The 25,583-nt window shown below is 47.2% G+C and overlaps 2 protein-coding genes and 1 long non-coding RNA gene across 3 annotated transcripts; 1 reads left to right on the top strand and 2 right to left on the bottom strand.

Annotated features, from left to right (window-relative positions):
- Window positions 1–3,330: 3,330 nt before the first annotated feature.
- On the bottom strand, window positions 3,331–5,515 carry LOC145420529 (uncharacterized). Its single transcript, XR_013901854.1, has 3 exons — window positions 5,124–5,515; window positions 4,947–5,034; window positions 3,331–4,238 (listed from the first exon to the last, which is right to left on the bottom strand). It is a non-coding gene; the product is annotated as an uncharacterized LOC145420529 (long non-coding RNA).
- A 5,761-nt stretch (window positions 5,516–11,276) lies between these two features.
- LOC113006485 (uncharacterized) lies at window positions 11,277–12,149 on the top strand. Its single transcript, XM_026142483.2, has one exon. The coding sequence runs from the start codon at window positions 11,277–11,279 to the stop codon at window positions 12,147–12,149; it is 873 nt and encodes a 290-aa protein (XP_025998268.2).
- Window positions 12,150–22,221: 10,072 nt separating this feature from the next.
- Window positions 22,222–23,689, bottom strand: ebpl (EBP like). Its single transcript, XM_026142786.2, has 5 exons — window positions 23,582–23,689; window positions 23,249–23,425; window positions 22,979–23,048; window positions 22,671–22,809; window positions 22,222–22,593 (listed from the first exon to the last, which is right to left on the bottom strand). The coding sequence occupies exons 1-5, from the start codon at window positions 23,672–23,674 to the stop codon at window positions 22,347–22,349; spliced, it is 726 nt and encodes a 241-aa protein (XP_025998571.1). The 5' UTR covers window positions 23,675–23,689; the 3' UTR covers window positions 22,222–22,346.
- Window positions 23,690–25,583: the final 1,894 nt, after the last annotated feature.

Genomic DNA, 25,583 nt, shown 5'->3' with positions numbered 1-25,583 from the left:
GCACTCTGGTCCCCAACGATCACCAAAGGGCTCTTTGGGGTTCAGATACTTTGGATCACTGGGTGGGTTTTTACTATGCTTTCGTCTCGGAGGATAGCCAGCTGTGAGGGAGGTGAGGGGCTTGACAATTTTTGAGTAATCTTTGACAAATCTCCGGTAATAACCGGTAAAACCAAGAAACGATTGGAGTTCTTTTAAGGTTTGGGGTCTCGGCCAAGTCTTGAGTGCTTCAGTTTTTTCGGGATCAGTCTTTACGCCGTCTCTAGATACAATGTGGCCTAGATAACGGACTGATGTTTGGAAGAAACGACATTTGTCGGGCGAGAGTTTCAGCCCGTACTCTCTGAGTCGCTCAAGAACATGAATGAGTCGGGTCTCATGATCTTCAAGGGAACTGGAAAAGACTATCAAATCATCCAAAAAGACTAACACTTCTCTCAGATTGATGTCTTTCATACACTTTTCCATAAGCCTTTGGAAAGTGCTTGGGGCATTTGTTATTCCCTGGGGCATACGATTAAATTCGTAGAAGCCGAAGGGGCACACGAAGGCTGTCTTTGGCTTATCTTCTTCACACATCTCGATTTGATAGTACCCTGACTTAAGGTCCATCACAGAGAACCACTGAGATCCTGCAAGAGCAGAAAATGACTCCTCTAAGTTTGGCAAGGCATAGGCATCGCGGATGGTCTGCAAGTTAAGCTTCCTAAAATCAATGCATAACCGCACATCACCATTCTTTTTGCGGACCACCACTATCGGTGATGAGAATGGAGATTCAGATTCTCTGATTATGCCTGCATCTAAGAGGGCTTGTAAGTGCTTTTTAACTGCCTCGTAATCATGGGGATGAATCGGGCGAGATCTCTGTTTGAAGGGGGTTTCATCTTTTAAGTTGATGTGATGTTTTACATGTGTGGCATGCCCAAAATCAAGATCATTGTGTGAGAAAACATCAGAGAAGGTGTTTAGCTTTTCAGCTATCTTCTCTTTCCACTCTTCAGATAGTGGTGATTCACCAAAGTCGAAACTGAGAGGGGGTCTTGAGGTTGAAGTCTGCTGCTGAGAGTTACACGTTGCAGACACCTTTTGGTCGCCTTTCTCAGGCTCAGGACATGGCATGACACAGTCAGGGGCAACTAGCTCAGCAATTACACAGTTAGTGGGCAATGTAATATCATGGTTAGTCTCGTTTCTCAGCAACACAGGAACTTTATAAGGTCCGTGCTTTGGCAGAGATATAAGGCAACAATCTACAAACACACCACCAGGTAGGGAGCCGGTAGTGGGCTGTTCAATAAGTGCACACTGTTCAGGCTTAGCGTGGCTAGCATGCATAAAACCTTCCACTAGTAGCTTTTGATTTGCAGGAAGGACTTCTTGGGTTCTACTTTGAAGTTTTACCAAGCCGATCTTGCCACTGTCACTTTGTCTTTTTCTGGATGCTAATGTCTTTAGCACTTGTTGGTATCCATAAGGGAGTACCTTAAAGTCAGGTAAGGTGTTCTCACAAAGATGCTCATATAAGGGGTCAAGTGTATTTGTGCCAATTAGTAGAGGTGTGTCTGAGTTTGAGCGAATGTCAGGGACAACTAAGGCAAGAGTAGATAGTTCAAGCTCTGACTGATCGAGATCTTTGGGGAACATGATACTCGTCTCAATGTATCCCAAGTAAGGGACTGTCTGACCATTCGCACCTTCGACCTCTAGGAGATCACTGATGGGTTTTATAGGATGATCAGGTAAGTGTTCTTGATAGAAGGATTTGGCAATAGTGGTTACTTGAGAGCCTGAGTCGAGCAAGCAACTACATTCAACGCCATTGATAACAACTCTGGCTGTGCATTTTCTACCCACAAGTCTTTTGGGAAGTTTAGGCACTGAGTGAACATTAGCTGTTTCACATTGGGCTTTTGTTGTCTTTTTCTCAGTGGGACTTGGTTCAGATTTAGCACCCATCTGTCCCGCGACAGGGGCTCTTTCTAGTTTAAATTAAATGACTCATCAACTGGTCTGGATATCTCCCATTCTCGCTGCTTCTGTCTGAGGGCATTCCTTTTAGCTGCTACTAATGCTGGGTTGGGATCATTACTACAGCTGGAAGCGATATGACCATCTTCTCCACACTTGAAACAGTATCCAGGTTTGGGTTTGGCTGACACTGCAGCAATTTGTGGTATCTGTCCCGGCTTGTTCTGAGTTTTGGTACTTGGGTTCCTTTTTGCTTCCTTTTGAAGTTTCTGCGATCTTTTCTCTGTTTTATCAGCTCTGAGCTGTGCGATTTGAGACCTGAGGTCAGCAATTTGCTTCTGGAGGTCAGACGAATTGCTGTCCATTTCATGCTCATAATCGTTCCTACCTTGAGAGCGTGTGGTTTGCACGTTAGAATAAACACGAGTCTTTTGGATCCCCAAATGTTGTTTCATGCGGGTTGCTTTACTTGCCTGTTTGTCCTCCTCGGTGCGTAGGTGGAGGAGTAGCTCGGCAAAATGAGGTGGGTCGTCTTTCTTTTGTTCAAGTTGAAGGTTTGCAATCAATGAGCTGTCCCAACACCCTCTACAAAACTGTCTCAGGAGCTGTTTATTGATGTCACTAGAAGCAATTCCGTCTCTTTTTATGACTAGGTTTAGCACTGTGTGCAATCTTTGCAGGTAATGTGAGGGTTTTTCACCTCCATTCTGATTGGTGTTTAAGAAGCGAGCAAAGAGTTCGTCACCGTCCTCTACAGTTGCATAGGCAGAATCAAGATGTTCAAGGTAAGTTTTGGGGTTTGCTTTTGGACCAAAAGCTTTCACCAGGTCCGCTGCAGGGGGTGAAAGACTTTCAACAATCTTTCGCACAACTTGAGTTTCGGTGAGCGAAGGATCAGTCAAGCAAAACTCTACGCTGCTGCGCCAAGTGTCATAGTCAGTTTCGAAAGGAGGATGTGGAACTCTCCCTGAAAAAGGTTTCAGTCTGTATTGCGAGTTTGGTGGGGGAATGACTTCACTGCTTTTAACAATGTGCTCTACAATAACCCGCTGCACTTCAGGTGTGCTTAAAAGGTTGGTGGGAATCTGAGGGGTTTGTTTCTCAGCCTCTGCCGGTGGGTGAGTATTCAAGGCACTTACATGGTTGCTATTGGGTGTTAAAGGAGAAGAAGGTAGGGCCTCATCACTGTGGGGCACTGGCTCTTGTTCAGTGGAAGGCTCAACTGTGTGGACATCCCCTCCCAATGACTCCCCAATTTTAGCTAGTTCATCCATCAAAAGGTCTTTAAACGATCGGTTGCTTCGTGCTGCCACATCTTTAAGCTGTGACAGGTAAGTTACAGTAGCTGATGTGCTGGTTTCAATGCTATACGCACTGGCTAGGTCTCGAACGTGATAGACAACTTCAGGTTTCACAGTGCAAGGTCTGTCATAAGGCAAATATCTTTTCTCTAGTTCTTTAGCAGTAGCCTCATGTTGAAATTCCACAATAATCTGACCACCAGTTGGTAGCTTAATCTGCCTACTGACAGGACCGAAAGCTTCTAAGAACTCAATTATTTCTTTATCAATGTCTGTGTTAGTTAAACCACTGACCAAGACAGCATTTTGAACTTTAACATTCTCTGTTTTCACAACTTCCATGGTTAGGACACGTAAAAGTACCAGTAGAAAAAAATACAAGTCACTGTGAAGCTCCAGGCACTCTTAATCGTTTTATTAAATTTTGGGTGGACTAACAACTCTGCAAACCCTCCTGGCTGGCTCGCCACTTTCTGTAGCCAAGTACAGGATAGGGTAGGGGAAATTAAAGTAAGATGGAGAGAATGGGCCAATAGCTAGATTCGCAGGAGGGATAAAGGGAGTTGCGTGGAGAAGAATGACTGGAGCCACAGGTAAAGTTGCTATGAATTGTATTAAACTATTTAGCAACAATTTAACAGCATTTTATGAACAGGAATGAAAACATAAAATAAAATACAGTGACAGCAATAATAATAACAGTCAGAATCCTATCTGAGCTCAGATATGTCAGTCTTGCCGGCTTAATAGTCAGTGTTCAGTCAAGTCAAATCCAACAGGTCAAAAGTTTGTGATTGGTGCGATTTCGTCCTACCGCACTGTTACAATTGTTTGTGAGAGAAGAGCAACCTGCCCTTCTGGGCCAACTCAGAATGGCTGTGGTTCGGTTCGGTTCAAAGGGAAAGGCTCGCCATCTTCCTCGTCAGGAAGAGATCCAGGTCTCACGATCCCATAAAAAAACCTAGCCTGTAAACAACAGGACTATTACTAATTCAGTTCACACTCTAATGATATACATGGCCATATGTAAATAATGTAAGTGCTATAACAAAACAAGCACAAAACATTATTTCTAATTTCTAACTATAGTCTATACAGTGCATCTTAATCATGAATGCAATCTTTAAATCACAATCAGCTTATTCTATCGTCAAGGTGCACATTTCTATCAGAAATCAGAAATAAACCATAAACTATGGTAGATTATTTTTTTACAGTATTGCCCTTTAACTGAATTACAGGAGCATTGCTTTACACTGCATAGCAATGAAGCAATATATTATTTACACTCAATGTACAGAATAAAATTACCAAAAGAATATACAAAAACCCACAGGCTGTAGTTTTACAGTATGTGGTAACGTATCAGCACAGTAAGAATACACACGGACATCTATCCAGTGCCGCTCGAGCATCAACTGTAACAAAATAAAATAGATTCATGACCTTTAAGATCAACATTAACTTATTCCATCATCTAATTTTAGTGCATTTAATATTCAACAAGTAATACTAGAACATCATCAGCACACAAGCTGAGTGCTCAAAATGGCTGAACTCAGTGAGAAACCCCGTGTGTTCTCCCACAGTGAAAACGTGGTCAGCTACAGCTATGAGCATTAGGCTAGTTAGCTTTTCAATTAGCCTGATTCGCCCAGTCCCAGTTTAACTCACCAGCACACTTCTAATGTTCAACTCTCAGAGAGGATCTTGTTCAACTCTCAGAGAGGATCTTGTCCACTTCATCCGCTCCCGCGCAGATCTACAACATTGAAATCAGGCCATTATATTCCCTGTTAACTTCTTGTTAGCTTTTTAGCTTCAAGGTTAGCTTAACAGCTTCTGACTCACCGCGATGGTTTCAAGGTCCGAAATGTTCACAATAAATCAGGTCCGTTTCTCCAAGGTCCATGCAGATCTCCGGTATGGATATTTGCTCAATTTATCAAGTTAATAGTTATTTTCCAGCGAAAAGCTTGGCGGTGAAAATCAGTGATGGTCTCGTGCACCTCTGTCTCTCTCTGTGTCTGAGCACGTGACGGTACAGAGCAGGGGAAGGCGGGGCTTGTTCCTTCCTAACCAGTAGGGGTGTTAAATATACTCTTTGGGTTTTATTCTTATATTTATAGTATTTATCTTTTATTATTGATTTATTTTTGATCAACTCAGTGATTAACAGAGTAATGATAAATCCCAATTAACAATAACATGTTGTAGTGCATTACTGAGTCGTGTAAACTCACTGGGTTACATTAGCATAACATTAGCACAGTGAAGCTGGAGGATGAACACCAACTTTTTTTCCACTTTATAAAAGTTAACGTGAGGGATTCTGGTGGTCAGGGACAAATGCAATTGCATAGCAGGATGCTATACACGGGGCAAACTTCAGTCAGGAGAACAACTGAGATTATTCATCCACAATACGAGGTTAGTTATTAATATACTGCAACAACATGGGAACAGAACAGCTGCGAGAGAATTCAACATTAAGGAATCAATGTTACAGAAGTGGAGGAAGCGCAGTTTTTGGCTTTCCCCATATTTCAACAGTGCTTCATCTCCTTGCTACGACTGTCGCCCGGCATAATTTGCAGATGATGATGGTTGTAGCCGCTCCGATGCTTTCGACCAATGACTGTATAAAAGATGGACGACACGACACCGCCTCCTCCCATTGTGCAAAAATGAAGCCAAAATATCCCGCTTGTGGAGGCTGCCATCTTGCAAATTAGGAGCCAGAGTCTGCGTAGTGAGTTGAGGTGGAGCGACTGTGTAACGCTCCCGCCCACACACCTGCTGGACGTGACCGCAAACACGCCCCTCTACACTTTTTACGTAGCCCGAGTTTTTTGCTGGTTTACTGCAACTGACGACTCGTTTAATTAAGGTAAATACAACCATGTCACTGTTATAAAAAAAACAAAACACAGCTTATCAGCTTATAGTTTTTTTTGTTTTTTTTTGTCTGTCCCGTTTGGCTCTTTTGCCATCAGAATTGTTGTCTAAAGGCAAAGAAAGATGCCCAACGGATTTACTTTACCAAATTGACCATCCCAGCCTTGCCATAATGGTCCATTTGATTCACCTTTTATTGTTTATTTTATTTTCACTTACTGAACATGGGACAGACTTGACTGGGGGAAAGAAGGGGAGAAAGAAAGAGGGAAAGAGAAACAGCTGAGAAGAGGGACGGGGGAGAAGGGCAAAAACCAAAAACCAACAGAATGAGCAGAAAAAGAAAAAAAAAGAAGAAAAAAAGAAAAAAAAATGCATCTATCAATCACCTGGGTCACCTGCTGAGAAAGAAAAAAGAAAACAAGCAGAAGAGAACAAGAGTAATAGAATAAACAACATCACAATGATATATGGGAATATGACAGTAAATACTAAATGTTAAACATTATTGTGCAGCACATAAGATCAACAGAACACAGTGTGCTTTGAGGTAGGAGCCAAAAAGGGTGTAGTTTGTGGGTGTGAACACCTGTGAGCATGGACGCGCTTGTTTTTTGTTTTTTAAAAGGTTCCTTCATGTAATGATCTGCTAGAGGGTGTGGGGGGGCCACAGCCCCGTCCTCCAGGGCATGAAGCAGGTATGGAGGAGATCAAAACTCCAGACATCCAGAGGCCCCCAGAACACAAGAGACCAAGGAAGACCAACAGAGGGGCAGCCGCGCCACTGTCCCAGAAAGAGCTGAGGAGAGTCCCAGATGAGGGCTCACTCAGCAGCCGCGGAGCAGAAGCCAGGGGGAGTTGCAGTGACATACCCCTACTCCAAGGTCCTGCATGTGTGGGTGGTTGTGATGGAGCGGGAAGAGGGAGGCAGCTGGAGATGGGGAGGGAAGGAAGGGAGGGGCAAGTGACCCCTCCCTGGGGCCAGCTCCCCCGCTGACCCCAGTAGGCACCCCCATACTCCGCGACCCACCAGGGAAAGGGGGCCCAGGCCCATTCAGACCGGGGCTCAGCGCAGCAGCGCCTCCCGGCCCCACAGAGCCCAGGACAGTCCACCCAACCCCACCACAGAGAAAACTGCACCCACCCCACCATCCACTCTTCTTCCAGACTACATAAGACAATAAACACCCAGGCTGAGATCTTCCTCCACCTCTCCTGTATCTCCCCCTCCTGTAGAGAGAGCCCCTGAGGAGAGGAAAGCTCCTGCAAGATGTGACAATCTTCCCCACCAGTTGAAGAGCCCCCCAGGTGGCTCGATGCACCGGCGGCACCCTGCTCCAGGGCTGGGCCCCCATGCACCCACCCGCCCACAACCCCAGCAACACACCAACCAGGACCCAAGCCCCCGAGGCCCGGCCCGGGCCCCAGCCCAGAGACGGAGCGCCCCCAGAACCTCACGCATACCCTGGACCCACCCAGGGACAGCCAGGCTACCAGGTCAGTAACCCACGCCCGTCAGCACAGACCCTCCCCTAGTCCCGCTGCACGCAGCCGCGAGGAAACAAGTCACCTGAGAGCCAACAGAGCCCCTAACCGGACATGACCGCTACCCCGGGTTGAGCCCCCCAAGGAGAATGCCTCCGGGGAACCCCCCGACGCCCTAAGCCTGTCCCTACCCCCACACCAATCACAACAGTGAAGGTGGGACCAAACTATGACCCCCCACCCCCACTAGGTGATGGAGCTGATCAAAGGAGCCCAGAGCAATTGATCTGATGTGGTGGCAGAGGCTGTATCAAGACTAATGTAATCTAATAGATAATTTCTATATTGGTTAGAATTAAGATTATTTTTATTTTTCCAGTTCATGAGGACTGTTTTCTTGGCTATGCATAGGGCAGTGAAAACCATATGGGCTATATTCTTTTCTGAAGTAACATTATCTAAGCTGCCCAACAAACACACTAAGGGGGAAGTTGGAATGTTACATTTCAGACACTTCGATAAGTCTTCACATATCTCGCGCCAAAACTTCTGAACTGGTGGACAGAACCAAAGAGCATGGATATAATTGTCCGGTGAATTGGTTTGGCAGTGTGAGCAGTTGTTGGTAGACGTAAAGCCCATCTTGAACATCCGATGACCTGTATAGTGCACTCTATGTAATATTTTGTATTGAATTAATTGAAGACTGGGATTTCTAATTAGATGAAAGGTTTTTAAGCAAATCTGAGACCAGAAGTTTAGGTCTAAGTTAACTGATAAATCCGCTTCCCATTTTGCAATAGGAAGTGATATTGATTCATCTGTTTTAGAAAGCATTCTGTATATTTTGGATAGTAATTTGGGGGGTTTAAGAGTAAGAAATTGAACCACACTTGGTGGTGTTTGTAGTTCAACTTGACCCGGTTTAAATTTCTTTTTTACTATAGATTTAATTTGTTGATATTCTAAAAATCTTTTCTTGTTGATCCCATATTGTGTAACTAGTCTGTCAAATGAAATAAATTCTGTTCCTTCTAGTACATGTTCTAAATATTTGATTCCTTTACCACTCCAATCTGAAAAGTTTATCATATTATTGTTTTGTAATATGTCAGGGTTGTTCCAGATAGGTGTACGTTTGCATGGGATTAATGAAGACGCTGTCAATTTTAGAAACTCCCACCATGCTGTCAGAGAAGCGCTGATGTTGATGCTTTTAAAGCATTCATGTCGTTGGATGTTTGAGCTGATAAATGGTAGGTCTGAGATCTCTAGTTTATTGCAAAGTGCAAAGTGCTTATAGTTAATAGTTAATAGCTTATAGTTCTAAAATCACTCTGTTGTGAATTTGTTCGCTAGATTAACCGCTTGCATACGCACTATGTTGGAGGTTTGTTGCTAGCTAGTTAGCGATGCTACACACCTGTTACTCTAATAGTCTGTATTAATGAATGATTCAGCACTTGGTTTTTTTTTTAATTCATTTTTAAACAGCGATGAGATCATCTGACAGAGTCAGTAGTTTTTAAAGCCGTCCGTGTCACGGTCTGAGTGGCAGACCGTGGGGAAGGAGGACCCAAACGCTGGACTCTGTGTAGTGAACAGAGCGTTTATTTACAGTGCAGAAAATGACAAATCCCTGTGTGTTTCCTTGACTCCCTTGTTTCTCTTGACTGGAAAAATACCAGAGGCAGCCATCAAGACACACGCTCTCGCCGTTATACGCTAGCTGATTTTAACTTACGCTAAGACACTGCCGTGGAGTCTTACACAACAATCCCCCATCAAGGAGCACTCAGCCACACTGTTAAATAGCTCCCCGACGAGGCTTGATCAGCTCCAGGTGTGTGTGATTCTCCTCTGCAAGTGTGGCCAGGCTCCTGGCTAACACACCCACCAGGCCAGAAGAACCGGTGCTCTGTCACACCCACACACACCCACCTATACACAAACACGTGGAAACAAAGGACAGCAGCACCAAAAATACACAGTCAATACTTATTCAAAAACCCTGGGTCCTTCAGACCCAGGCCCATGACACTCGGCCTTGTTGTGTTTTCAGTTCATACTCTTTTTGAAATGCACATGTTATCATTAATTATTTAAATGAATGACAAAAATGTAGTCAAAGAAAGTTTGAACAGAGAAATCTGTTTGATTTTGGAGCCACTCCTAGAATAATTTAAATAGGATCTGTAGATTTATTATAAATGATGTCTCGGGCCGTACTTTTACCACCCACCAGAGGGCCACAGCCCTGACTTTAAGAATCTCTGCTGTAACATTTACACAGGTGAAGTTCAGATGTTTGATTTCCTTACTAGGACGGCCTCAGAGCGTCCTGCACTGGGTCTAACCTTAACCCCTTACTGTTTTTACTGTCTCTGAGCATCTGTCAGCACATTGTTTACTCTGGGATTAATAAAGTAAATATTAAATACACTGGTTCTTACATCTTATCTCAGAGTGCTTAAACAGCCAGGGATTGAACCACCAACCTGTCGAGTAATAGATGACCGGTGCTACCTCTTGAGCTACAGCCACCCCGATAAAATGGCCTGATTCTAACTCCTGTCTCTGGAGCTCACACGAGCTCTGATGATAAATACTAAAGTTACTGTAATCTGATTACATATTTCCTCAATAACTGACTCCTTTTCTCTGACTCCTCCCCCTCAGGTGTCCACTGCGCTAGACCTCCCCAGCTACACAGACAGACTATGGGAGATTCAGGCCTGCAGCGCCTTGAAGGGACTCGGCCTCCAGCGGGCCTTCAACTCCGTCAACAAGATGATCAAGATGGGCTCGCTCTGCGGTAGAGTATCATTTCCTGTTCTTGCTCAAACACAGTGGTGTTTCTGAGTAGCTTATTTGCTTAGCAATTTAATTAACAACTTTTAAATACATTCGTTTTTCATAGTATAATCTTCACCTGCTTCATCCGAAGCACACTTTTTGTGTACTCACTACCTAATTAATAGCCAAAGTATTCACTCACTGTCTCTGTACTGTTTCGCTAGCTTAGCTTAGCTCGTAGCCGACTCGTTAGCACCGTGGCTGTATCCCAATTCAGGGTCTGCAGCCTTAAAGTACGCAGCCTCAACGATCCTCATGGGCCGCGTACTTAAAGACCGCTAAGGCCGGAAATGCGAAGCTTGTGAAATGGGACGGTCTAGCCTCCGTTGCGCTGCCCAGGTTGCCTAGCAACCATGATACTAACAGCTGGAAACGTGTCATACAGCTTTGTTTGACAGAAATGAAGGAGAACATATTTTGTTCATTTGTTTGTTTCTTTCTACATGAGCTTTGATCATTCTCTGTAGGATTAAGCTCAGCTATTGAACGGCGAATATTTTAAAGTAAAGGCTTTAAAACAAAGTTAGTACAAACGTCACCAATGTCACATAACTTTGCCGACATGTGGCCAACAGTAATGTTTTAATGTTCTTCGTTATTAAACATTTGCACATAAATAAGTGACATAATATTCAGTACTTACTTTTCACAGTTTCGCATTTCAAGCAGCCTTTGAATTGGGACAGCCTTCGGCGCGCCGCTGTGACGTAATCGGCCTTGAAATGCGTACTTTAAGGCTGCAGACCCTGAATTGGGATACAGCCCATGGCTACTTCACCTGTCCCTCCTGCACTTTCTTGCTCATTGTGTCAGATGTTTAGTTACTCCTCGGCCTCCTTTAGCAGTAATGATATCTGTAACAAATGTAGCATATTTGCAGCTCTGGAGGCCAGGATTACTGAATTGGAGACTCGGCTTCGCACCCTTCATTCACCCGTAGCTAGCCAGGCCCCTATAGCTGGTGCAGCTGAAGATAGCGTAGGCCCCGCTAGCTGTTCCCCGGCAGACCCCAAGCAGCTGGGGAAAGAGGGCGGCTGGGTGACGGTGAGGAGGAAGCATAGTCCTAAACAGAAGCCCCAGGTACACCACCAACCCGTTCATGTGTCTAACCGTTTTTCCCCACTCGCCGACACACCTGCCGGGGGTCAAACTCTGGTAATTGGGGATTCTGTTCTCAGACATGTGAAGCTAGAGACACCGGCAACCATAGTCAATTGTCTTCCAGGGGCCAGAGCAGGCGACATTGAGGGAAATTTAAAACTGCTGGCTAAGGGTAAACGTAAATTCAGTAAAATCATAATTCACGTCGGCAGTAATGACACCCGGTTACGCCAATCAGAGGTCACTAAAATCAATATTGAATTGGTGTGCAACTTTGCCAAAACAATGTGGGACTCTGTAGTTTTCTCTGGTCCCCTCCCCAATCAGACCAGGAGTGACATGTTTAGCTGCATGTTCTCCTTAAATTGCTGGCTGTCTGAGTGGTGTCCCAGAAACGATGTGGGCTTCATAGATAATTGGCAAACCTTCTGGAGGAAACCTGGTCTTTTTAGGAGAGACGGCATCCATCCCACTTTGGATGGAGCAGCTCTCATTTCTAGAAATATGGACAAATTTATTAAACCCCCCAAAAAATGACTATCCAGAGTTGGGACCAGGAAGCAGAGTTGCAGTCTTACACGCCTCTCTGCAGCTTCTCTCCTCCTGCTACCCCCCCAAAAACCCATCTCCATAGAGACTGTGTCAGCTCCCAAACAGACAAAAAACAAACTAAAAACCAGCAACAAACAACTTAAACATAAACAATTACAAAGAAAGAACAATACAGTATCCACATCTGAACCAAAGAGTAAAACAGTGAAATGTGGATTATTAAATATTAGATCTCTCTCCTCCAAGTCTCTGTTAGTACATGACTTAATAATTGATCAACAAATTGATTTACTCTGCCTTACAGAAACCTGGTTGCAGCAGGATGATTATGTTAGTTTAAATGAATCAACACCCCCGAGTCATTCTAACTACCAGAAATCTCGAAGCACAGGCCGAGGGGGCGGTGTGGCAGCAATTTTTCACACCAGCCTATTAATTAATGAAAGACCAAGACAGACTTTTAATTCATTTGAAAGCCTGATGCTTAACATTGTCCACCCCAGCTGTGAAACTCAGAAACCAGTCATCTATCGTCCACCTGGGCCTTACACAGAGTTTCTGTCTGATTTCTCAGACTTTATATCTAATTTAGTTCTGAGCTCAGATAAAATAATTATTTTGGGTGATTTTAACATCCATGTAGATGCTAAAAATGACAGCCTCAACATGGCATTTAATCTGTTATTAGACTCAATTGGTTTCTCTCAAAATGTAAAAGAACCCACCCACCACTTTAATCACACTCTAGATCTTGTTTTAACATATGGCATAGAAACTGAACATTTAACAGTGTTTCCTGAAAACCCTCTCCTGTCTGATCATTTCCTGATAACATTTACATTTACAATAATTGATTACACAGCGGTGGAGAGTAGACTTTATCAAAGTAGATGTCTTTCTGAAAGCGCTGTAACTAAGTTTAAGAATATAATCCACCCACTGTTATCATCTTCAATGCCCTGTACCAACACAGAGCAGAGCAGCTATCTGAACGCTACCCCAACAGAGGTCGATTATCTTGTTAATAATTTCACCTCCTCACTACGTACGACTCTGGATACTGTAGCTCCTGTGAAAACTAAGGTCTCTAATCTAAAGTCCTCTGCTTTCCTAACGATATGGTCAACAATCTGAAGGAGAGAATTCTTCAAATTGCAGAGGAATATCCAACTGTGACAAACATTGTTCTGCATACAGGGTCAAACGATGTGTCCAAACAACAGTCGGAGGTTCTGAAACAGGACTTTACTGGATTATTAAATACTGCAAACTCTCTGAATGCAGCTGTATTCATCAGTGGACCTGTGCTGCCGATCAGAGGAGGAGACGAGAGATTCAGCAGGTTGTTTACACTGAATAAATGGCTTATATCAGCATGTGCTGACCACTCAGTGCATTTTATCAACAACTTTAATATTTTTTGGGAACGCAGGCATCTGTTTAAAACAAATGGATTTAATTTTAACAAGTCAGGGGTGAAACTGTTCACCTCCAACTTGTTTTGTTCCATACGTCATCCATCTGTGCTTGGTGCCAAGGCTGAGATAAACGAGGAGTTATCTCATAAAGAGGAACAAACAGTACTCCAAGAACAGACAAAGCCCAGCAGAAACCTTGAGGAGGAGCTCCATTTGCCCCCACCCGGGAAGAGCCTCAGAAAGGAGAGACATCTGAGGCAAGAAGAGGGGTCCCTATTTGCCTCCAACTCTCTCAACAACACCAACGACCAGGACCAGGGACCACGATCTTCCCCAGTCCCCCAAACCCCTGACAGGCCATCACCCCCATCACCCTCCTCCCCCTCCCTTTCTCCCTCCTCCCCACACCTGAAATTCACTGAGGAGATGATGGAGCGGGTCAATGCTGGGCTCAGATCTACCCCCCGGCCCAATCCCTTTTTGTCCCCCATAAACCCCCCACCAGAGCGGCAAAAGGTTCGCCATCGAGCCCCACCCTCAACAGAGCAATCGAAGTCACATTGCTCAGCCTCGCCCCCCTTAGTTTCTCCTTACCACCTTCATGCTCTGTCTCCGAAGTCTGATGTGTGATGTGTGGAGGGTCCGGGCTGCGAGGATTATGGCAGTGGTGACTTTTCCCAGGAGAAGCTGGGACCCTGTTTACTAGAAGGTTTTAAAATCTCTGTACTTTTAGGTGACAGGAGACATGTGGCCTGGTCAAAACACAGAGAAATGCACTCTAAAAGATCTTTAAATATATTAAACATACCTTGTGTGCCACAGACTGCTCCCAAACACGAGGGGACAAGTAATACCGCTAAAACACTTAAGGTGGCTTTATTAAATGTTATATCTTTAGCTGGGAAAACATTTTTAATTAATGGTAAATGGCCTGTATTTATATAGCGCTTTACTAGTCCCTAAGGACCCCAAAGCGCTTTACATATCCAGTCATCCACCCATTCACACACACATTCACACACTGGTGATGGCAAGCTACATTGTAGCCACAGCCACCCTGGGGCGCACTGACAGAGGCGAGGCTGCCGGACACTGGCGCCACCGGGCCCTCTGACCACCACCAGTAGGCAACGGGTGAAGTGTCTTGCCCAAGGACACAATGACCGAGACTGTCCAAGCCGGGGCTCGAACCGGCAACCTTCCGATTACAAGGCAAACTCCCAACTCTTGAGCCACGATCACCCACAATTAATGATGTGTCATTCTGTGTTCCTCCGTGTCAGTCTGTGTAACTCCGTGTCAGTCTGTTACCCTGTGTTCCACGGTGTCCTGTTCCTCGTCTGCGTCTCTCTGCTATTCATCATCCGTTGTCATATGCTCCCAGGTCTGTTATTTTTAGTTCTCCCAGTTTAGGTGTCTTTAGTTATTTGTTATGCCCCACTGTTTGTTTGCCACTACACCTCTGTAAATAAAGCCACCAGTATCTCATCCACTGCCTGCATCTTGGGTCCTCCTTCTAAATCCACACGGCTCGCCTCGGCAGCCGTGACAGTACGAACCGGCCACTATGGACCCAGCAGCATTCAACCCGCCCAAGGAGCTCCGGGAGGACATTGTTTACTCCGTGGACAAATTAATCAACGCGTGGCTGGAGCACGAGGGGAGAGAATTTCGCCAAGCCGTGGCTAATCGGCTACAGCGCTTGGTTTCTGGTCTCCCCTGGCTGCTCAGCTCACTTCACCCGCTCACACAGAATTTCATTCTGAATGGACTCCGTCTTCACCCCCCGGCTGCTACCACCCACCCTGCAGCTCATGCTTCACTGCCCAGTCCGACAGAGGATGTTCTGCCCGGCCCGTCGACCCAGCCTTCGAGGGGGAAACGGCGCTCACGCTGCCGACGCTCCTCGCCACAGTCGGACCTGGGGATTTCCGAGCAGCCAGCTGTGGTGAGTGGACAGGACAGTATTATTGGTCTGAACTGTGGGACCGTTTACTCAGGGGTGATGTTCTGTACGGCACAGGACAAAAACTGTTTATCGCCAGAAGCTCAGTTAGCCGCCTGGCCAGAAGCTCAGTTAGCCGCCCAGCCAGAAGCTCAGTTAGCCGCCCGGCCAGGAGCTCAGTAAGCCGCCCGGCCAGAAGCCCAGTCGCCACCTCCGCCACATTCAGCCTCACAATCCATAGCTCAATTACAGTCACAGCCAGACTTATTACAAACCCTGTTACAATCCATGGCCCAGTCAGTAGCCCGGTTAGCAGAAGAATCATTAGCTTTATCCTCAGTGCAGCCTCCTGTTCAGCAGTCACCAGCCCTGCATCCTGTGTCAGTTGCTCCACCACCTGTTCAGCCATCACCTACTCCTCCTGTACAGCAAGCCATGTCAGTCCAACCCATAACGGACAGTTCAACAACTTCGTACTCTAAGCAGAGAGACAAACCCAAGAACAATGTCAACATTCCTCAAAGGCTGGCCAGTTCTGAGACTGAGATGCACTCCAGGGCCTCCCCAGAGGCTGGGTTTCAGCCCCCATCAGACTCTGGACCCCTGGAGTTTAAGAAGCCAGCTGAGGACTGCACCCAGCTGTCGTTGGGTCAATGCTCTGCGCAGCTGCAGGCCGCTATGTGTTTGCCAGAGGCCCGTGTGCCTGCTGGTCCTGTTCTGTCCCTGCCAGAGGCCCGTGTGCCTGCTGGTCCTGTTGCGTTCCTGCCAGAGGCCCGTGTGCCTGCTGGTTCTGTTGCGTTCCTGCCAGAGGCCCGTGTGCCTGCTGGTTCGGTTGCGTTCCTGCCAGAGGTCTCCGCACCTGCTGGTTCTGTTCTGTGTGTGCCAGGGGCTCCAGTGCCCACTGGTTCTGAGACTGTTTTTGCTGGGGGGCCCGAGGAGCCCGTCCAGCCTTCTGCCTCGTCAGCTGGGGGGCCCGAGGAGCCTGTCCAGCCATCTGCCTTGTCAGCTGGGGGGCCCGAGGAGCCCGTCCAGCCATCAGCTGCAGTCTCATCACCAGCTGCAGTCTCATCACCCTCGCCTGCTGCAGCTTCATCACCCTTGCCTGCTGCAGCTTCACCACCCTCGCCTGCTGCAGCTTCATCACCCTCGCCTGCTGCAGCTTCATCACCCTCGCCTGCTGCAGCTTCATCATCCTCGCTTGCTGCGGCCTCAGAGTCTTCGGCCTCGCCTGGTCCGGTTCCAGCATCCTCATCAGCTTCGCCTGGTCCGGCTCCAGCATCCTCATCAGCTGCTTCGCCTGGTCCGGCTTCTGCTTCAGCATCCTCATCAGCTGCTTCGCCTGGTCCGGCTTCCGCTTCAGCATCCTCATCAGCTGCTTCGCCTGGTCCGGCTTCCGCTTCAGCATCCTCATCAGCTGCTTCGCCTGGTCCGGCCTCCGCTTCAGCATCCTCATCAGCTGCTTCGCCTGGTCCGGCCTCCGCTTCAGCATCCTCATCAGCTGCTTCACCTGGTCCGGCCTCCGCTTCAGCATCTGCTTCAGCCTCTTCGCCTGGTCCGGCCTCCGCTTCTGCTTCAGCCTCTTCGCCTGGTCCAGCCTCCCCTTCTGCTTCAGCCTCGTCTGGTCCAGCCTCCGCATCCTCATCATCCTCGTCTGGTCAAGCCTCCGTGTCTTCATCCTCATCAGCGTCGCGTGGTCCAACTTCAGCTTCAGCATCAGCATCGCCTGGTCCAGCTTCCGCTTCAGCGTCCTCATCAGCTTCGTCTGGTCCAGCCTCCGCTTCCGCCCCGTCTGGTCCAGCCTCCGCTTCGCCTGGGGCTGCAGGGGCCACGCAGCCTTCAGGTCCCCTACTACCACCTCCACATCGTCGGTCATCTGCCAGGCCGCTTGTTGGGCATCTCCGCCACTGTGGACGCCCTCCTGAACGTCGCCACTGCCTTCCGCGTGGCCGGCCTCCGGACTTGTTTCCACGCCGCCGTTGCCGTCCGCACAGTCGGCCCCCAGAACTGTTTCCACGCCGCCATTGCCATCCGCACGGTCGGCCCCCAGAACTGTTTCCACGCCGCCGTTGCCGTCCGCACGGTCGGCCCCCAGAACTGTTTCCACGCCGCCGTTGCCGTCCGCACGGTCGGCCCCCAGAACTGTTTCCACGCCACTGCCTACTGCGTGGCCGGCATCCGGACCTGCTCCGTTGCCATTCGCATGGTTGGCCTCCTGAACTTGACCATCTGGGCCTTTTTGGACTCTGTCCCTCCGTCCTGGGCCCCCTCCGCCCGCCCTGGTCGGGTTGTTTTCTGTTTTGTTTTGGTCCGTTTTTTCGTTTCTGCTGGGCTGTCTGGTGCCAGCCCTTGAGAGGGGGGGGGAGGGGGGTACTGTCATGGTCCTGGGTTGGTGACCCAGCGCTTTTAGTTTGTTATCATTTTCTAGATGATTGTTTAAGTTCTGTGTTATTTTCGATCTGCCTCTGAGTCTGCGTCTGTATCTGTCTGTCTATGGTGTCTCCCCATCTGTTTGTGAATCTGTCTGTTTAGTTCAATGTCTTGTCTGGTTCCATGTATCTGAGTTTCCTGTTTTATTGTGAAGGTCCGTGTCATATGTGAGTGTGATCAGTTTACGTTTCCCCTGTCCCGTCAGCCCAGATTCCTCCCAGCTGTGTTGCCCTCCTGTCTCTCATCCCCTGATTACTGAATCAGAATCAGAATCAGAATCAGAATGGGGTTTATTGCCAAATGTTGAGCAGGTTTACAACATTAGGAAATTGCTGCGGTGCTTCAGTGCAAATATAGTGTCATAAATAGCACTTAAATAGACATGGAAAAAAATAAAAGTAGGGATAAGAATTAAAAGTGCTACGTGGAAAGATATGTGCATGAGATATACATGAGATATATACATGAGAATAAGAATTAAGAGCGCTACGTTGAAAGATATATACATGAGTGCAGGTGGTGATCAGTGCCAAACATGGAATGATGCAGTGACACAGCGTAGGGTCATGTGTTAGTGGCGGGTACAGTCATATGGTTATTGTTCATGTGTCCAACAGCAGAGGGGAAGAAACTGTTCTTATGGCGAGAGGTTCTGGTGCGAATGGACCGGAGCCTCCTGCCTGAGGGGAGCAGGTCAAACAGACTGTGTCCAGGGTGAGAAGGGTCAGCTGAGATCCGAGCTGCACGCCGCAATGTCCTGGAGGTGTACAGGTCCTGCAAAGATGGGAGTCTGCAGCCAATCACCTTCTCAGCAGAGCGCACAACACGCTGCAGTCTCTGTTTGTCCCTGATAGTGGCTCCAGCGTACCACACGGTGATGGAGGAGGTGAGGATGGACTCGATGATTGCAGTGTAGAATTGCATCATCATCCGTGTTGGCAGGTTGAATTTCTTCAGCTGCCTCAGGAAGTACATCCTCTGCTGGGCTTTCTTGATGACGGAGGTGATGGTGGGCTCCCACTTCAGGTCCTGGGTGATGGTGGTACCCAGGAAGCGGAATGAGTCCACAGAGGTGATGGGGGTGTCAGTCAGGATGATGGGGGGGAGTGAGGCTGTGTGCTTCCTGAAGTCCACAATAATCTCCACTGTCTTCTGGGCATTCAGCACCAGGTTGTTGTGGCTGCACCAGGACACCAGACGCTCAACCTCCCTCCTGTAGGCAGACTCATCCCCGTCCGAGATGAGTCCAATAACGGTGGTGTCATCTGCAAACTTGATTAGCTTGACAGACTGGTGGGTGGAGGTGCAGCAGTTGGTGTACAGGGAGAAGAGCAGAGGAGAAAGAACACAGCCCTGAGGGGAGCCGGTGCTGATGGTCCGGGAGTCCGAGACATTCTTTCCCAGCCTCACATGCTGCTTCCTGTCCGTCAGGAAGTCAGTGATCCACCGGCAGATGGGATCAGGCACATTCATCTGGGAAAGCTTGTCTCGGAGATGGTCTGGAAGGATGGTATTGAAGGCAGAGCTGAAGTCCACAAACAGGATCCTGGCGTAGGTTCCTGGGGAGTCCAGATGCTGCAGGATGAAGTGTAGGGCCATGTTGATGGCGTCGTCTACAGACCTGTTGGCTCTATATGCAAACTGCAGGGGGTCCAGGAGGGGGGCCGTGAGGGTCCTGAGATGGGAGAGAACTAGGCGCTCAAAAGACTTCATGACCACAGATGTCAGAGCCACGGGTCTGTAGTCATTTAGTCCAGTGATCCTAGGTTTCTTGGGGACAGGGATTATGGTGGAGGACTTGAAGCAGGCAGGCACATGAAATGCCTGCAGTAAGGAGTTGAAAATGCCAGAAAACACTGGGGCCAGCTCGTTTGCACAGTGTCTGAGGGTGGCAGGAGACACACCGTCTGGGCCGGGAGCTTTCCGAGCATTCAGGTTCTTAAACTGCTTCCTCACATCTGCTTCATGAATATGAAGAGTTGTGGTGGGAGGAGGTGGTGTGAAATCCTCTTTTGTGTGGGGTGAGGAGGGGGGTGTTGTAGGTGAACGGTTTGAAGGTGGTGTTGGCTCTATGGAGGGGGGAGAGGTGGGGGAATTAGTGTCCAAAGTGTCTCTATTGTTGGGGCCGTTGGAGGTGTGAAGGCTGCCTGATGGCTCGTCAAAACGGCAGTAGAAGTCGTTAAGGGTGTTGGCTAAGAGCAAGTCATCAGTGGAGTGGGGTGTTTTAGGCTTGTAGTTTGTGATATTCCTAAAACCTTTCCACACAGAGGCCGAGTCATTCTCTGAGATCTGCTGCTGCATCTTCTCAGAGTGCTGATGTTTAGCAATGTCCACTTCTTTAGTGAACCTGTACTTGGCCTCTCTGTAGCAGTCCCTGTCTCCGCTTCTGAACGCCTTTCTCTTTTCCAGCCACAGCTTTTTGAGTTTAGGAGTAAACCAGGGTTTGTCATTGTTATAACTCACCCTGGTGCGTGATGGCACAATGCTGTCCTCACAGAAGTGGATATAGGAGGTGACAGTGTCCGTAAACTCGTCCAAGCTGTTAGAAGCAGCCTTCAATGTGTCCCAGTCTGTGGTCTCCAAACACGTGCGAAGCTCCTCCACAGCCTCGTTGCTCCACAGTTTTTTAGTCCTCACGACAGGTTTGGAGAGCTTCAGCCTCTGTCTGTACGCGGGGATTAGGTGGATCATGACGTGGTCAGAAAGTCCGAGTGAAGCGCGGGGCACCGCGCGATAGGCCCCGCTGATCGTGCTGTAACAGTGGTCTAATGTCCTCTCCTCTCTGGTCGGGCATTTAATATACTGCTCATATTTTGGAAGCTCATGGCTCAGATTGGCTTTGTTAAAGTCCCCAAGAGCAATGATGAGAGAGTCCGGGAATGTCCGCTCCGTGTGGAGAATCTGCTCCGCGAGTGCGCACTGAGCTGCCTGCGCATCTGCGTCTGGCGGGATGTAAACAGCGGCCAGGATGGTGTGTGTATTTAAGCCCTGTGTGTTCTCCTGCCTGTTGCCGGTTCGTCTGTGTTCCTCCGTGTCAGTCTGTGTTCCTCCGTGTCAGTCTGTGTAACTCCGTGTCAGTCTGTTACCCTGTGTTCCACGGTGTCCTGTTCCTCGTCTGCGTCTCTCTGCTATTCATCATCCGTTGTCATATGCTCCCAGGTCTGTTATTTTTAGTTCTCCCAGTTTAGGTGTCTTTAGTTATTTGTTATGCCCCACTGTTTGTTTGCCACTACACCTCTGTAAATAAAGCCACCGGTATCTCATCCACTGCCTGCATCTTGGGTCCTCCTTCTAAATCCACACGGCTCGCCTCGGCAGCCGTGACAAGGAGTCCTGATAGGGACTAGAAAGAGAGAGCAGATTTCTCCTGTTTTGGCTTCCCTTCATTGGCTTCCTGTTAAATCCAGAATTGAATTCAAAATCCTGCTCCTCACATACAAGGTCTTAACTCATTCACTGCCATCCATTGGCAGTGAATGAGTTAAACCCATTGACTCATGCACTGCAATTGACGGCTATAGACGTCAATGGCAGTGAATGAGTTAAATAATCAAGCCCCATCTTATCTTAATGACCCTGTAGTACCATATCACCCTATTAGAGCACTTCGCTCTCGCTCTGCAGGCCTACTTGTTGTTCCTAGAGTATTTAAAAGTAGAATGGGAGGCAGAGCCTTCAGTTTTCAGGCCCCTCTTCTGTGGAACCAGCTTCCAGTTTGGATTCAGGAGACAGACACTATCTCTACTTTCAAGATTAGGCTTCAAACTTTCCTTTTTGCTAAAGCATATAGTTAGGGCTGGACCAGGTGACCCTGAATCCTCCCTTAGTTATGCTGCAATAGACGTAGGCTGCCGGGGGATTCCCATGATGCATTGAGTTTTTCCTTTCCAGTCACCTTTCTCACTCACTATGTGTTAACAGACCTCTCTGCATTGAATCATATCTGTTATTAATCTCTGTCTCTCTTCCACAGCATGTCTTTATCCTGTCTTCCTTCTCTTACCCCAACCAATCACAGCAGATGGCCCCGCCCCTCCCTGAGCCTGGTTCTGCCGGAGGTTTCTTCCTGTTAAAAGGGAGTTTTTCCTTCCCACTGTTGCCAAAGTGCTTGCTCATAGGGGGTCATATGATTGTTGGGTTTTTCTCTGTATCTATGAAGCGCCTTGAGGCGACTTATGTTGTGATTTGGCGCTATATAAATAAAATTGAATTGAATTGAATTGAATGTGGTTAGATGTTCCAAAGCAATAATTTAAGCCACTGAAACTGTATCTATAATAAAATGTTTATTTTTCAAACGATTGATCGTGGTGATTGATTCTGACATCAGATGAATATTTAAATGATCCTCGGACTCGGCCCCATCGATCAGTTTAAACCATATAACTGACATCACTGTCTTTTAGCTGCTTTGCTTTGGTCCGCTCTGAGCACGTGCAGACTCCTTAGGCTGAACCAGGACTGGAGCAGCAGCAGGACTGGGACCAGGACCCAGACTCCATTAAATAAGACCAGGTAGACCCATAGGTAGAGCAAGGAGGATGTGTTCAGGTGAGGGCTGCCCATCAGCCAATCGGGACAGAAGGTCATCCAGCCGCCGTATAGCTCGCACACACTCAGAGCGATCTGCAGGAAGTGTCTGACAGATTGGTTCACCATTAACATCAGTACCAAGCAGTACCAGCAACACAGTAACTGCAGTACAGGAAGTGTTACCTGTAGTACTTGTCCTTCAGTACTGCGTGTATAAGCAGGAGAGCTAGCAGCGAGTCGAGGACGACGGTCAGGATCTCGATGGAGACGATCGTCGGATCAGAAACCAGCCAGCGACTGTCGGCTTTCCCGTACTCCTTCCCTACAGGTAAGACAGGTGAGAAGAAGTCAAACATCCCAAATGACGTACCAAATAGTGTGTTTTTACAGTATCTGTGAGTAAAAGTACTTCATTACTTTGTTCTCATACTGGACTTCAGATCAAACTAACACTGCCTGGAAATACTGCAGTGTATTTACAAAATACTCACAGAGCTCAGCCAGTGGCCCTTCAGAAGCCTCCACTGTCCCAACCAGAGACATGTAAACAAACGGACCCTCCTAAAAAAACAAAAATCAGAGACATGGAAACAAATGGATCTTCCTAAAAACCTTTAGGTTTAGAATAAAAAATAAACAAGAATAAACAAAAACTAAGTGTTTATGAAATGAGTCTAATTTTGAAGATGAGCTGAAACTTGAATAACGTTTTTTGTCATCATGATGAAGATGGGAATAACTAAGAATAAAGCACCGCCTACCAGCGTCAGATGGACAATGACATCATAAAAGAGCCACAGCAAGATCCACCAGTTCTGTGTAGAGCTCCGCCCACAATACCTGCGTGTTAGCAGGACAGCTGCCAACAGCTGGCCACTGCATGCTAACAGAGACAAGACGGAGACCAGAGAGAGGCCAGGAGGCGCCGATGAGTCCATCTGCAACCACAGAAGAAAAAGGAAGAGAAGGAACAGCATATAGAAGAGGTACCAGTACTACAGACTGTACTTCAAATATGCCACAGTAAAATTATTTTAGGATTAGTGTAGTAATATTGCAGAAATGCTGTATGCAGTCATTCTGTGTAGGCTCACCACTGCTCTGTGTGAAAATGGACGTCTCAGGCTCCGCCCCCTGGCATTCCCTATTGAACTGCTGTTTCTAAATCCCGCCCCACACTCTCCCATTCACTGGTGAGGAGAACACTCCACTCCCTGTTCCCGCCTCCTCCCTCACAAACGGCTGAGGTCAAAGGTCAGCAGCAGATGAACATCATGTTTATCTGAAGCTAAACGTTAACATTCATTCTGACCACAGAAGAAGAAAATGAGGAGCTCAGTGTTTAAAACAAGCAAATAAACAAACAGGGGAATAAAACCCAAATCTCATTAAAAAAATACAAACAGTACTTCAGCAGTTCTTTGGTACATCCAATTCAATTTTATTGATATAGCGCCAAATCACAACAACAGTCGCCTCAAGGCGCTTTATATTGTACAGTAGATAAAAGCCCAACAATCATATGAACCCCTATGCGCAGCGGTGGGTTTTTTTCTGTTCTCAAACTGATCTTCCTGTTGGAGCGCAGTCTGGGGGGAGTTCTTTTTTTCCTCATTGTCTTTCCTGATGTTTTGTATTTTCAATTGTTCGGTTCTGGGTCGCTGTTCGTGCGGCTGACCTGCCAGCTACGTAGCCTGACCTGTCTCCCCAATATGATGTTTGTATATTGTATGTACGGTCGGCAAGGTCAGTATCTCAATTGCCCCTCGGGGATAAATAAAGTCTTCTGAATCTGAATCTGAATGAGCAAGCACTTTGGCAACAGTGGGAAGGAAAAACTCCCTTTTAACAGGAAGAAACCTCCGGCAGAACCAGGCTCAGGGAGGGGCGGGGCCATCTGCTGTGATTGGTTGGGTTGAGAGAAGGAAAACAGAATAAAGACATGCTGTGGAAGAGAGACAGAGATTAATAACAAATATGATTCAATGCAGAGAGATCTATTAACAGACCTTCCCAAAGTGTGGGGCCCGCCCCCTAGGGGGGGCACAGAGCCATTGCAGGGGGAGCGCGGTATGAAAAGGGAAAAAAACACAAAGAACGCTTGGACACTGCTAGCACGGTGCGCCCACACAAACGCAAAGCAGGAGATGAAGCACCGCTGACTATGTTTCCAAACCAACTTCATTCTAAGCCAAAGACTAGAAAATATGGTGAAGCAAATCTTCCCTTTGTTTCACCTGCGTTGGGAGCAGCGCTGGGCTCTCCAAATCACGGACAAACAGTATCCCACATTCTTGATTTTTAGTTCACAAACACTTGTTGTAATGACTAACTACTCCTGACATTTTGGAGATGTTAGCTCTTTATACAGTAAAGTTACAGTGGGATACAAATAACATCAGGCTGATCCTGCCACAATTTGCCTGGTTCAAATCACTGACAAACAGTATCCCATCGTTGATTATGTTTTTAAACCCATTTTGCACAGAGAGGCATTTTTTGAAAAATGTAAAGTAATAATGTAAACAGAATTGGTCCTAGAACTGAACCCTGTGGAACTCCATAATTGGCCTTAGTGTGTGAAGAGGACTCTTCATTTACATGCACAAACTGGAGTCTATTAGATAGATGTGATACAAACCACTGCAGCACAGTACCTGTAATACCTACAGCATGTTCTAATCGCTCTAATAGGATATTAAAAAAAATCCAAGATGGCGGCAGTCAATTGTTGTCTGCCGCCATGAAGAGGAGGTTGACTTCCACCGTAACCTCCGTGCGGATCTGTGATATTTTGCTCGGCTAAAAGTTATCAAGGCTGACGAAAGCTTGGTTTTGCATTTGCTGGATATTGATCTGAAAACTCTTTTCTTGCTGTGTCACGACTGACTTTTTAGCTAATGTAAGCTAAAGTGGCAGTGTCTGTTTTTGTTTTTGACGCTGTCGCCGGTACGAGATTCCGGAATGGCACCACTTACCTCAACATCCAGCTGTGAAAGCTGCATCAACCTGAGCCAAAAAGTGATCGAGCTGGAACAAAGGATATCCACGCTATACCAAATCCAGGGGGCTGAATGCGAACTTGACACGATCCTC

Source organism: Astatotilapia calliptera, chromosome 15 (genome assembly GCF_964374335.1).
Source record: "Astatotilapia calliptera chromosome 15, fAstCal68.1, whole genome shotgun sequence".
Lineage (NCBI taxonomy): Eukaryota > Metazoa > Chordata > Actinopteri > Cichliformes > Cichlidae > Astatotilapia > Astatotilapia calliptera.
Note: the sequence above shows the minus strand (reverse complement) of the source record. Positions and strands in the feature narration are given on the sequence as shown.

Coding starts and splice junctions, on each gene's coding strand:
- LOC113006485 (XM_026142483.2), top strand. CDS start 11,277: ATGGCTACTTCACCTGTCCCTCCTGCACTTTCTTGCTCATTGTGTCAG.
- ebpl (XM_026142786.2), bottom strand. CDS start 23,674: ATGGGAGAGTGTGGGGCGGGATTTAGAAACAGCAGTTCAATAGGGAAT. Junction 22,810..22,978: donor AGGGCCACTGGCTGAGCTCT/GTGAGTATTTTG, acceptor TCTTACCTGTAG/GGAAGGAGTACGGGAAAGCC. Junction 22,594..22,670: donor CTGAAGGACAAGTACTACAG/GTAACACTTCCT, acceptor CCAATCTGTCAG/ACACTTCCTGCAGATCGCTC.